We start from the raw sequence: 12194 nt of genomic DNA, 5'->3' as shown, positions 1-12194 counted from the left end.
AATTTTGACCCTTCTAACCATGAGGACAAGTTACTTTTCTTTTTTTCTCATCTGAAATTGAGGATCCGTTTTTAGAGTTTTAATATAAAAAGAAGCTATAGTGAAATTCAGGATAAAACTGAGCCATTTAGTAACATTAAGATCAACTCAGGTTCCACCTATGTATTGTGTGATTTTGTCTTTAGCAGCTGATGAAAAGCTTTTTGAAGGCTATTTACTTGCATAAGAACCTTGAACAAGTCCAGAATTACTTTTATCTGACTTAGACAAATAGTTTCCACCTCCATTGTATTGCTATCAGAGTGGAGGAAATTACCTCAGAGTGACATCTAGTTAATGGACATCAGAATTTAGCCCTGGTCATTGAAAAATACTTTGGGTAGGATTTCAGCAAGCCTAGAAAGCTGCAAGACCAGAAAGTATCTTTGGCAGCTTCAGGCAAAATTTAGCATAGATAGCATTTTTTTTCTTTCAGGGAACAATTCATGCAATTTCCAGACAACAGCAGCTTTATTTCGCTCGAGCATTTGCAAGTTCTGGTTCACCAAATTTTCTTGAGCTCAATGATGTTAGTGGTTTTGTATCAACTTTTATGGTTGCAAGGCTTGCATGGGCTAATCTTATTCTAAAGTTTTAATCTCAAATTTTCCTATAAGCCATTGTTCTAAAAAGTTGCTATGAGGTGAAATTAGACTTTTTGTATTGGATAGCCCTGGGCTATTAGGCAGAAATGAAGTAACAATAAAATGGATAGCCTTGAGTTGCACTCAGCAGAAGATTAATAACATGACAATCAGCTTTAAGAAATACTGGGTCTGCACAGGTCTTTTGTTTGTGAGAATGGGACCATAACTTCTACTGCCTCAGCTAATGTAGCTCTGTTTACATGAGCAGGAGCTAGTCTAAACTTTTTTGAGTTTGTCGGTCTGTACTTATTTTTTACTAGTATAAATAACTGACCAAAATCCAAGTGAAAGCCTGAACTCTTCATCCAACTTTTTGTTAACACGTCGTATCATGCTCAGTTCCTGGGCTTTACTCTGTGTGAGGCTGGTGAATCTGCTGCTGTGCCAATGTACGGTTATGGCTGAAACCTCAAAGTGTGTTGTTTTACAAGCCTGATGCAGTATGATATAGCAGATTTAAGTGGTGAACACTGCTATTAAGTAAATTATATACTGCTAGATTGAAGAATGCTGTTGCCTTTACCCAGTAATATCGTTCTGGTGTTTCTCTTATTCAGATGGATGAGATCAAGGCTAAAGACAGGATCATCTTCTCCTTGGAGAAAGAGCTGGAGACGCAGACAGGCTATGTGCAGAAGCTGCAGCTGCAGAAGGAAGCTCTGGATGAACAGCTCTTCTTGGTGAAGGAGGCAGAGTGTAACATGAGCAGTCCCAAGAGAGAGATCCCAGGAAGGGCCGGAGATGGTTCAGAGCACTGCAGCAGCCCTGTACGCAGGTTTTACTGGCCCCTGCAAAACAGAAACATGGCTGTGTTTCTTGTGCTCAGATTTTTTCAGGCCCTGGGAAAACATTCCCACTCTTAGTCGCTACAGAGTTGTTGTGTCTATAGATTCTTCAGAGAGAGTGCTAGTGGGACAACAAAGCTTTGTAAGGCTGTTCCCTCAGTTGCTCTTTTTACAGATACAAAACATCTTAAATAATTAGTGCCCATTTGAAAGAATTGTTCCATGATCATAACTACCTGGTTAGCATACATGCTCAAAAACAGATAGAATTGGGAAGATGGGCAGGGAGAAGGGGTGGGGGTGCCATCCAGGAGACTTTTAGGAGGTCCTCCTCTTTCTCTGTCTTATTCTCCACATATACAGCCCTTGCTGTCATTCACAAAGCATGCAACTCACTGGTTCTGTGACTGAATATATGTTTGCACCACAGATGTGTATATATACATGTATATACACATATACAAATGAGGAATAAAAAAGTAAATGCAATTGATACTGAAAGGAATGTCCTTACTTTTTCACCTGACATAGCAGCTCAGCAGGTGTATAGGAAAAGGCAATAAAAATTAGAATTTTTAGCTTTTTGCTTTTTCTTCCCCATCATAAAAAAAAATTATTGATATCTGTTTGGTTATTTTCTCTTTATTTTTTTAAGGAGGTAAAAATTTTCCATTAAATTATCCCCCAAACCAGATACATTCTTCCAAAAATATGTGTATTTTTGCCAGTGTGTTCAATGCTGTAAAAATCCATAAATATAATTTCTTGATGACAGCTTAAGTTGACCAGTGTGTGGTTTTTGAGGATTCTTTTTCCCAAGCATGTATTTTGAAAAAAAATCAGTGACTGTATTATGTTGTTGCCAATGAACAGGACTTGCGCAGAAACCAGAAGAGGATAGCAGAGCTGAATGCCACAATCCGGAAGCTGGAAGACAGGAACACGTTGCTTGTTGATGAACGAAACGAACTGGTGTGTGAGCTTTGCACTATCAGACAGAGGAGGTCGGTAGCCACAGGGAAAGGCAAAGAGGGGAGGATCCAAGGATGATAGCCAGTGATGAATATGCCTTTTCCATCTCTCAGTCTAGTCACTCAGGAGGCTGAGGGTGATTTATTTTTTTTTTCTTAATCCTAGAACTAAACAGTAATTTCACTGAAGTTATGTGGTATAAAATCATAATGAAAGTTGAGGAGAGAGGCTTGTAGGTTTGTATTATGAACGCTTATGTTCCCTCCTTGACCTTTTGAGTATACAACAGTGTATGGTGAGACTTACCTTGTAAATTAAATAATGTCTGTAGCCCAGTATTTGACCGGGTTGAGAACAGTTAAGTATTGGATCGAGGGAGGATGGGCAATGGTGAATTGATCCCTTCATCTGATTTACTCCTAGGTGGTGGTACCTGTGTGTTGAAGTCAGCACCCTGGCTTTTTAACTTGTCCATGTTTCTACGTCTGTGATTAAAGATGACGGTGCTGAAATTCAGCTCTTGATTACTTTTTTTTTAATTTACTTTTTTTATCCTGAGCTAGGAGTCCTAATGCACTCCTTTCGTATCACTTTAGCTGGCTTCAATCTCCTCAATGTTCTTAATGTAATATTTGCAAAATAATGTCATATCAAGATTGCAAATTAGAGATATATTCATGTGTCTCTTTTCAGTTATGAAAAGCTCTCAATCCCCAAATTTCTGTGATACTGAATAGCTTGGAGTCTGAGTCAGCTTGATTACCTGTTGCTTGTCATTAAATATTCAGCCTATTTTTTCACAAGGAAAAAAAATGATTTTAAAAGGCTTCTAAGCTGTATCTTGCACAATGTGACTACAGTGAACACATTTTGTTAAATGTGACCAGAAGTACTGCTGGAAATACCATACACTTTAAGAAACATTCAGACTAGCAACAGATAACTTCATTCTTAGGGTAGAACAGATGGCTGTTTTGCCCACAGCTGTGCTGGTCAAAGATGTAACTGCTTCCTAGCTGCTCCCCCTTTTTCTGTTAGCAGGAGGGGTCTCCCAGTACTTGCTTACCTGCTTCAGACAAAATCATTGGGGTTAGTTTAATGTGAGATGCTACGATGATGTAAGCAGATGTGGTTAACTGTGCTTAATAGCTACAGAAAACTCTTGGTCTTTTCCTCAGCAGAACTGCAACCTCCCAGTGACAAACAGTAATAGAGAACTGGGACAGTGCCTTTGAGAGATGATCTGGACACAAAGATGATGTCTTTCCACAGCCACATGCCATCTTCCTTGGGCGCTCTTAGAAAAAGAAATATCAATAAAACGCTCAGTATTACTGCTTGGAACTAATTTTTCAGAGGAAGAGATCTTGGTTAAAACTCTAGTTGTACCAATACTGGAACTTCCAAGCATGCCCTAAGATACCTTCCTATCTTACGGGATCTGTTGTTTAAATGTTATGTAATTTGTTTTTTTAAACCAAAGTTCATTGTGCTTGTGCATGTGCACAAGTATTTCACTGGGGGGCATTAAGAACCACACTTAAAACTATGTTGGTATTGCTGTGATCCAGACTGAGTAGGTACCTTTGCAAATCTGTCTTTCAATGAGAAAATCAGTGAGTTTCTTGCAGGTAAACTGCCAAAAAAAAAAAAAAAGATAAAGGTTGCTTTATCTGTATGTCTGAATTTTCCTATAGATAAAGCCGTCTTTTGGAAACAGATATGCAGAATTGTGCTTTGAGATTTACAGGTAAAACTAGTTATGGAAGCTGTAAGCATCAGTTCCATTAGATCACTTTGGCATTTTACTTGGACAGTAGTCCAACAGGGAACTAACGAAAGTACTTTTAAGAAAGGAGGGAGGAAAATATACCTTTTATTTGGATAATTTACAATCATTAATTGTTATTATCAACCCAGTTGAAGCGTGTCCGAGAAGCTGAGAAACAGTGTAAACCTCTTCTGGAAAAGAACAAGTGCCTCACGAAGAGAAATGATGAACTTATGCAGTCTTTGCAGCGCATGGAAGATAAACTGAAAGCAGTCACTAAAGAAAATATAGAAATGGTTGGTACTTAAGAGCAAAATGAGGATCACTGTATGATCTATGTCTGTTACGGTGGCCACATCTGCATAGTGTATGCATATATATACATAGAGAAAACATGTTGTATATAGTGTGTAATACTATTGATAAGATATAACCGTGCTTAAGTCTGTATATACTGGACTTGCATACTGTAGCATTGTGTATTATGCATACGTGTGCAATATATTTAAGTGAATGCATAATTAACAATCCCCAAAAATTAGAATATTGAGTTTCAAATTTTTAAAAAAGAAAAAGGAAAAAAAAGTCGAATCATTCAGTCATATCCCACCGTGCTGTTTTGCATCTGGAACTCAAAAAGGAAGCTTAAGAGTGATGTTTTCAGCCAGCATGGTGTTTGTCTTTGAATGTACCTGTTCTTTTTAGAGCTGATGATGGCAAAGTAACATTCTGTTCTGGCACTGAGCATGTACAATCTTTCCATAAAGCATATGCATGGTAGATGGATATGGGACAGGGAGAGTGATGGTGTTACAAGTTTGGCTAGGGTTATCACTTTCATGAAGCAGGGTCAAAGCAGTTATGCCAGTGTATCCTTCAAATGGAATTGTCCTGAGTATCAGTCAGAATGCAATCCCTATGCAGGCACTGTTGTTGCTTTGGCATTAATAGAAAAAGGAGGCGGAAGTTCTGACGTAAGCTGGCAGGCTGAGATGACTTCCTGTGCTAAGTGTGTTTGCATGCCTTGTCTCTGGATTGCAGTAGCCACTGTTCTCATCTTGAGCAGGCTGACTGTTCTGCAATGAACGCAGCTTTCCTGCCAGTGAGGATGAGATGGTCAGATTCACTTTTTTGTCTTAAAGAAAAAAGGCTTTAGTGTTACAAGGTTAATCCACTTTAAGACTCTGCAATTCACCCATGCCCAGAAGACCAATAAACTTACTGTGGGTGTCACGGGTCAGAATTCTTCTTCCACAGCTGTGGTAGTACAGATCACAGCCCCCTGGGCTCTCCCACAGCAAAGAGAAGGGACTTTGGATCTGCATGCATTAGGCATCAGTGAGCAGCACCACTGGTGAATATATGCAGGCATAGCACATCTTAGGTCCCTGACATCTGCTCTTTACTCTGTAAATGCCCAGATTATGGAAGTTAGCAAGATGTGGGTGGCTAGAGTGATTCTTACGGGCTGTAGTCGTCTTTTCTCCCACATATGCCCAGGAGCAGGCGGGATGTGGACTTCCAGTTAAAATAGATCTGGTACCACATCTTTTGCCTTTCCTCCTGTTCTGACCGGATGCATGTATTTCACATGATTAAAGCATGTCCATTTCCTCACTGTATGTGGTGATACGATGGGTATCAGTAAGGGCATGGGGTCATGGGTGTAGATACTATTTGCATACCCACTGGAAAGATAGGGAGTTCTACTGTATTTGCCATGTGTTGAGGCATCTTGGTGCATGGCAAAGGAAGAGCTATGGTATATGACCTTTAAGTGCTGCTGTAGAGGTTGTATGCCACGCAATAAGTAAATAGATAAAGCTTTGTTGTTCTGGTTGAAGAACTCAGCCTTTCTGTGCTGCTTTATTGTTAAGAAGTGCTGACAAGTATTAATAAAATTATAAAAATGGCGTCGCTGAAGTATATTTCAAGGGCTGTACAACTTAAATGAAAGATAATGCCTGATTTTTGACTGAAAGGTGGTCTTTTTGTCTTCTGATTGGTGGATCTTACTTTCTTTCTTTCTTCGTCTTGCCACAGAGAGAAAAAATGACATCACATCCTCCTCTAAAGAAATTAAGATCTCTCAATGACCTGGATCAGGCTAATGAGGAACAAGAAACTGAATTCTTAAAGCTTCAAGTCATAGAACAACAGAACATAATTGATGAGTTAACAAGGGTATGTCCAGAGCACTGGGAAACTAGGGAGGATTCCTGTGCACAGTTTACCACTGATAGTATGTCTTCTAACTAGAGGTGTGAGGGTTAATATCTTATTTTTAACACCTGCAAATTTTTAGATGTAGGTATGCATGGGTGCAGTTTAACTGAATTTCTAGTGGGGCATCAGCCCCTACAACTCAAAAGCATAACTCTTGTGTGTGAATTGAGCTCTAGAAATGAACACAGACTAAGAACTGTGGAGCTTGGGAAGATAGCTACATGTTCACAAGGCAGGGTATAACTAAGCTACCATTAAAAAGTTTCCTTAACAAGAGGCAGGCACACAGTACGATATCATGTGCTGGAAAAGTGTGAGCTGCTAGAGGGTGATTGAGTAGTTCTTCTGTCACTTAATACTGACAATTTCTTTTTCACCTGACCTTGCATTATGATGTCGAGAGGAAGGAGAGAGACTCCAAAACAGGCTGTTCCCTCTTCTAAGACATCATTGCTAGGACTGGTGAGATCATCACTACCAACATTTGATGACTTTGAGACAGAAGCAGCATCCCTTCTGCAGGGAAGGTAGACAGCCTCTTACACAAAGCCCAAGCCTGCAACAGGCCTCCCAGTGATTTTAACAGGAAATCCATCAGTGTCTTGTCAAACAAGAGGGGTTTGGGTTTTTTTTTCAGATATCCCATCTTCCCTTCTTCAAGTAGTTTTCAGCCAACACATGTACAGATTTGGATATGAATCCTCTGTTCCACCTGGAATCAGATTCCTATTTGAATGTATGAATGGAGACTTGATAGAAGCCAAGTGTTTTATTTCCTCTGTAGATTTGTCCTTTTACAGCTGCAAACAAAAGAAGAGAGAGTAACTTTTAAATCTTATTTTCTAGGACAGAGAGAAACTCATTCGTCGCAGAAAACATAAAAGGAGCTCAAAGCCAATTAAGGTAAGAGGAAAACTTGTTTTCAGCTTATATACAGAGCTAGTAGGCTCTGAGGAAAGCATACTTTTACCAATCTGATTAAAGAGAGCTTTGTGATTATAACAGTCTGCTTTAGTGATCAGGTTTATAAACACCTTAGTTACTTTGGGAGAGCTTTTTAAGTCCACTTGGAAATTCAGTTAAGGGTGCATAGCTATTTTATTTTTGGAAAAAATGGTACTTTTTTTCCCCTTGAAATAGTAACAATTTTCTTTCCATCTGGTTTCTATAAATATTGTTCTCAAGGTCTATTATGCTGAGATGTATTTACGTTTCCAGAGATCTTCCCATCTATCTTTTGCTGTCTATTTTTCACAGCACATATGGGCTAAAACAAAGTTCTTGTGCATTTTTATTCTTGAAGCGGAGGTTTCTCCCTGAGAAATTGAGTGTTATTCTGTCCTGCTCAGATCCACAGGCCTTTGGTTACCTGTTTTATTACTTGGAATTGGGTCAAGTCAGAAGCTGGTATAATTTACAATTTTAGAGCCAAGTAGTCAGTAGTGGTTCAAATAGATCCTTTATCATCTTAAGTGTGAAGAATGATTTTGCAACAGCCACGTCTCAGATCCAGAAAGTGGAAATACTGTGTAGAAAACAGAGCTTGGTTGTTCTTTGTCCTCCGAGGACATCCTTTAGTATGTCAGCCATGTTCTGTGAAAGTAATGCAGTGCTATCCTACACACAGAGAATTTCAGACCAGTAAATCCTAGATGTGTCATCACATTGTTCTGTATGGGTTTTGAAACAATGTACAGCAGACATAAGGAGACAAGGACTAAAAAGTATTTTTATCAGTCAACTTTACTTCGAAGCCAGAGATTATAATATGGGAGAATATGGCTATTGTCTTCACTTGAAAAAAAATAATGAACAGAAAAAGATAATATATGCAAAAGGTTATTGGCATCTTTGGTACATGTTTTTTGTGTGATTTAAATTCCATGTTTAGAAGGTTGTAACCTGTCAGCAAAAGTGAAAAGTGTTGCAAAGCAGAAGTGCATCTGAAATGCTTGTCAATCAGTTTGTAGAATTATTCATAAGCTAAGTATTTAAATGCCCAGATCTGTACCCTGAAACCAAGCCTGCAGGGTCAAGCTTCTGTACCTTCATAGAACATGACTCACAGTTTTAATTTAATTCCATTACTGAGATGGGAGATAGTGAGGTGTCAGACATACAACCAAAATGTGTAGCACGAGCAATCTCTTACAACGTGGCAGTTACTATGGTACTGGAAAGATGTGTGAGAGAAAAGTTCCTTCACGCTGGTTTTGTATTAGCATAGCTTTCACTCACTCACTCCAACAGCAATATCAGTGAGAAAAGCACTGATATTAAAAATACCAGTGGTGTTTGTGAGAGAAGGAGGAGGGTTCACTAGTGTGCACACATTTCCAGCTCTTTCTGGTGTTACACACCATATGGTTTGCACACCAGTCTGCATGTTGGTAGATGTCTTCTGAACAGCTTTGGGGTTAACAGACAATGCTCCTGCCTTCCTGCAATGGCAGAGACTTCAGCGTGTTGCTGCTGCCATTATGCTTTCCAAGTTTTAGACTGAGCCAGATCCTCTGCTCAGAATTACTTGGTACACTCATTCTTCACCAGCACAAGACCTAATCTTCAACATAGTTCCTTTTGGATTTGTTTGGCGATAGTAATTGCAGGGGTAGCCCGTTGCTCTTTTTTCATATTGCCTTTTTTAAGTAACTAGCAGTGTGATTTTGAACGAACCTTTCCCCCGCATCAGAAACTCATGCTACCTGTTACCAAGGAGATTCAGAAATCATGTTTTCCCTTCTTTAGAGACATGTGGTAGATACAGTTTTTGGGTACGATGATGATTCCATGGACTCTGAAACATCCTCTGTGGCCTCATACAGAACAGATAGAACACCAGCAACCCCAGATGATGATCTGGATGAGGTAAGATCTGACTGTTTCCATAGGCATGGACAGGTTTTCAAGAGACTTTGAGTTCCAAAACAAGTGGCCAGACTCTTAAAAAAAGTTAGGTTTTTGTAGTGCATATTGAGTGGTAAGTTCTTCATTAAGTTTGGCCTCAATTTTGGTTACTGAAACGCTGAGAGGTTCCTTCAAAACATAGTCTATAGAGTCTACAGCTATGACTTCATCGCAATCTGAGATTATTTTTTTCCTTTCCCCCTTCAAGAAAATAAACATCACATTTCTTTAACCTACAAGATCTATAAACGCTGTATAAATTCCACATTCTTGTTACTTCATATCACAGCAAGCTCACCAAATCAAGACCTGTAAACCAACTGTTGTGCTTAACAAATCACATTTACATTCTTTGCTTTGGCAGTGCGGTTTAGCAGCGGAAGAATCAGAGCTGCGGTTTCGACAGCTGACAAAGGAGTACCAGGCCCTGCAGAGAGCATATGCACTGCTGCAGGAGCAGACAGGAGGCATCATAGATGCTGAAAGAGAAGCCAAGGTTAGTATTTGTTTGAGGGTGAAAGCATTTCATTGCTATCAAGACGTACAAACCCCTCAAAGTGATGTACAAGGTAATGGAGTTGCATACAGCATCCATACAACTGAGAGATGTCTGCTTCACTCATTTGCTGGGTACATTTAAAGAGAGTGACAATTAAGAATGGATGCAATCACTCAGTTTACAAGGGGCTGTCCTCTGCCTGAACCTGAAAACTACAGCTGAGCAGGAATGCCAAAGCAGGCATTTCTGCAATTCAGTGCAGAATCACATGGGGTTTCTCATCTTTTGTCCAGGTGTGAGAGTATAGGGTTTAAAGGAAAATAGAGGCCTGTGGGTTTTCACAAAGGCACACATTGTGCCAGCTTCAGGAATGTTCACCTGAATGTGTCAAACAGAGAAATGCAAATTACATTCAAATTTAAGTGTGATGCAGACTACAGTAAATCTTCCAAGGCTAAAAATGTTGTCCCTCTGATTAAATTGTAGAATTGTTCAGGCTGGAAGGGACCTCAAATGGTCTCCAGCCCAAATTCCTGCTTAAAACAGTGTCAGCTGTGAGATCACAGCTTGTTGAGTCGGCTCTTGAAGAGCCCCCCAGGCAGTTTTAATTGCTTCTTTCTGCTAGCTTCTGGCACTCTCATCTAGTAAGGACTTTTTTTTCAATTCAGAGACTGCCCCTTACAAGGATCTTTGAGCAAAGCCTGTCACCCTGAATACCTGAGCTTGTGTTTTGCTACTCTAATGCAATACTTGGTAATAATAGGCTTGACTGGGGAGAGGGGACTGATCTGTTACCTCTCTGTTCCCTTGGGTCATCTGTATGCCAATCTGAGGAGTGGCACAAAACATCGCTGAGCCAGAGTCTTCATAAAGGTTACTCACTCATTGGAAGCAACAGCATAAACCCAGACTCTGCTGTGTTTGATTTTCTTTTAATACTGGTCACATTGCTGCTTTTTTTACTATTTCATGCTGTGCCTGACTTCAACAGGCTCAGGAGCAGCTCCAAGCTGAAGTCCAGAGATATAAAGCCAAAATAGAAGATCTGGAGAAAACTTTGGCACAGAAAGGGCAGGTAAGCACTTTTTGTGTATTTTCCTTTTCTGTTTTGATTCTTATCTGCTCTGTTTGCAGAATACCTAGCACAATTTCAATATGGACTTCCATGAGATGTAATGTCACTGTTCAGTAAAGAGGGTCCAATTTTCAATAAATGCACCCAATCTCACAGAGTTTGATTATTCTGTAATAGTACTTGTTCATCCAACAGGACTCACACTGGGTGGAAGACAAACAGCTATTCATTAAGAGGAACCAAGAGCTTTTAGACAAGGTAAGTTCCCAAGTTTTGCATGTTCACTCTGAAGGGTAATCTGGATTCTGCAATATACTTTTTGGACATGCAGTCTGGTGCTTATAGGGATAGTATAAGGATAGAACAGCACAGATTAATACAGACAGGATAACATACGGAAAGACAAGCCCTCTCCAGCTCTGATTAGGCACTGTTGTTGCTGGCAGTTGCTGGTGCAGCAGCTTGGCTGATAAGCTCCAGTAGAGCTGGAAGCTCTGCTCGTCATTCTGGCGCAGACCTTTGTGTTCCAGTAGAATTGCACTGAAGGGTCTGCTGCTGCTGCTGCACTGGCAAGGTGTCTGAGCTTAGCTTCTTGAAATGAAATAGCAGTAGAAATGCAGTCACCCTCTAACCCTTTCACACTCCTAGTCCCTGTTCTGTTAAGGGCTTAAAGTCATCCCTAGGTCCAGCAGAACTTGCACTGTTCAGTCCCTTGATGCATTTAGGAATATCACCTGTTTGTGTGTGTATATATATTTGTATGTATGTATGTATTTTTAATCATGGAATATAAGGATATGAAGGACTTCAACATTGCTTGTGTATTGCCAACAGTAACAGCACTGGTCATACGTATGACTGCCATCAGCAAGAGGTGATAACTACCAGCACCATGTCTCCTGCTGTCTTTCACCTCCCCAGATGAGGTTTCTTAGTCTGTGTTTCTCTCCTTCCGTAAATGCCCCTAACAAGTCTCCAGTCCTGTGCCATCCTTCCCCATTCAGACAGACTGACCCATGGGGGCTCATTTGACCTCAGGCTTACCATGCTCCTTAGCTGTCCTTGTCTGGGCCCTCCTTGGACAACCTGACTGCAAAATACATGTCCTGGCACTGGCTAGAGACTTGCAGAAGAGAGCAGGCTGAAGAGCTAGTGGTGGGGTTGTCCACAACAAGCAAGCTAGGGACAGCTGTGGTGGTATTTAAATCTTACCTGCTAACTGACAGAACTACTCATGTGGAGATGCTTGACGTGCAGTTCACCCAGGTGCTTG

At 40.2% G+C, this 12194-nt stretch overlaps 1 protein-coding gene across 1 annotated transcript in view; it reads left to right on the top strand.

Annotated features, from left to right (window-relative positions):
* The window catches only part of JAKMIP2 (janus kinase and microtubule interacting protein 2), a 62527-nt gene that overhangs the window by 31386 nt on the left and 18947 nt on the right, over positions 1-12194 (top strand). The window contains exons 4-12 of the mRNA XM_040604657.1: positions 1244-1453; positions 2345-2443; positions 4364-4510; positions 6258-6398; positions 7287-7343; positions 9189-9308; positions 9712-9843; positions 10838-10921; positions 11117-11179. Coding sequence (XP_040460591.1) covers positions 1244-1453; positions 2345-2443; positions 4364-4510; positions 6258-6398; positions 7287-7343; positions 9189-9308; positions 9712-9843; positions 10838-10921; positions 11117-11179 — 1053 coding nt within the window. The remainder of the gene's footprint in view (positions 1-1243; positions 1454-2344; positions 2444-4363; positions 4511-6257; positions 6399-7286; positions 7344-9188; positions 9309-9711; positions 9844-10837; positions 10922-11116; positions 11180-12194) is intronic.

This window comes from Falco naumanni, chromosome 8 (genome assembly GCF_017639655.2).
Source record: "Falco naumanni isolate bFalNau1 chromosome 8, bFalNau1.pat, whole genome shotgun sequence".
NCBI classification, from domain to species: domain Eukaryota; kingdom Metazoa; phylum Chordata; class Aves; order Falconiformes; family Falconidae; genus Falco; species Falco naumanni.
Note: the sequence above shows the minus strand (reverse complement) of the source record. Positions and strands in the feature narration are given on the sequence as shown.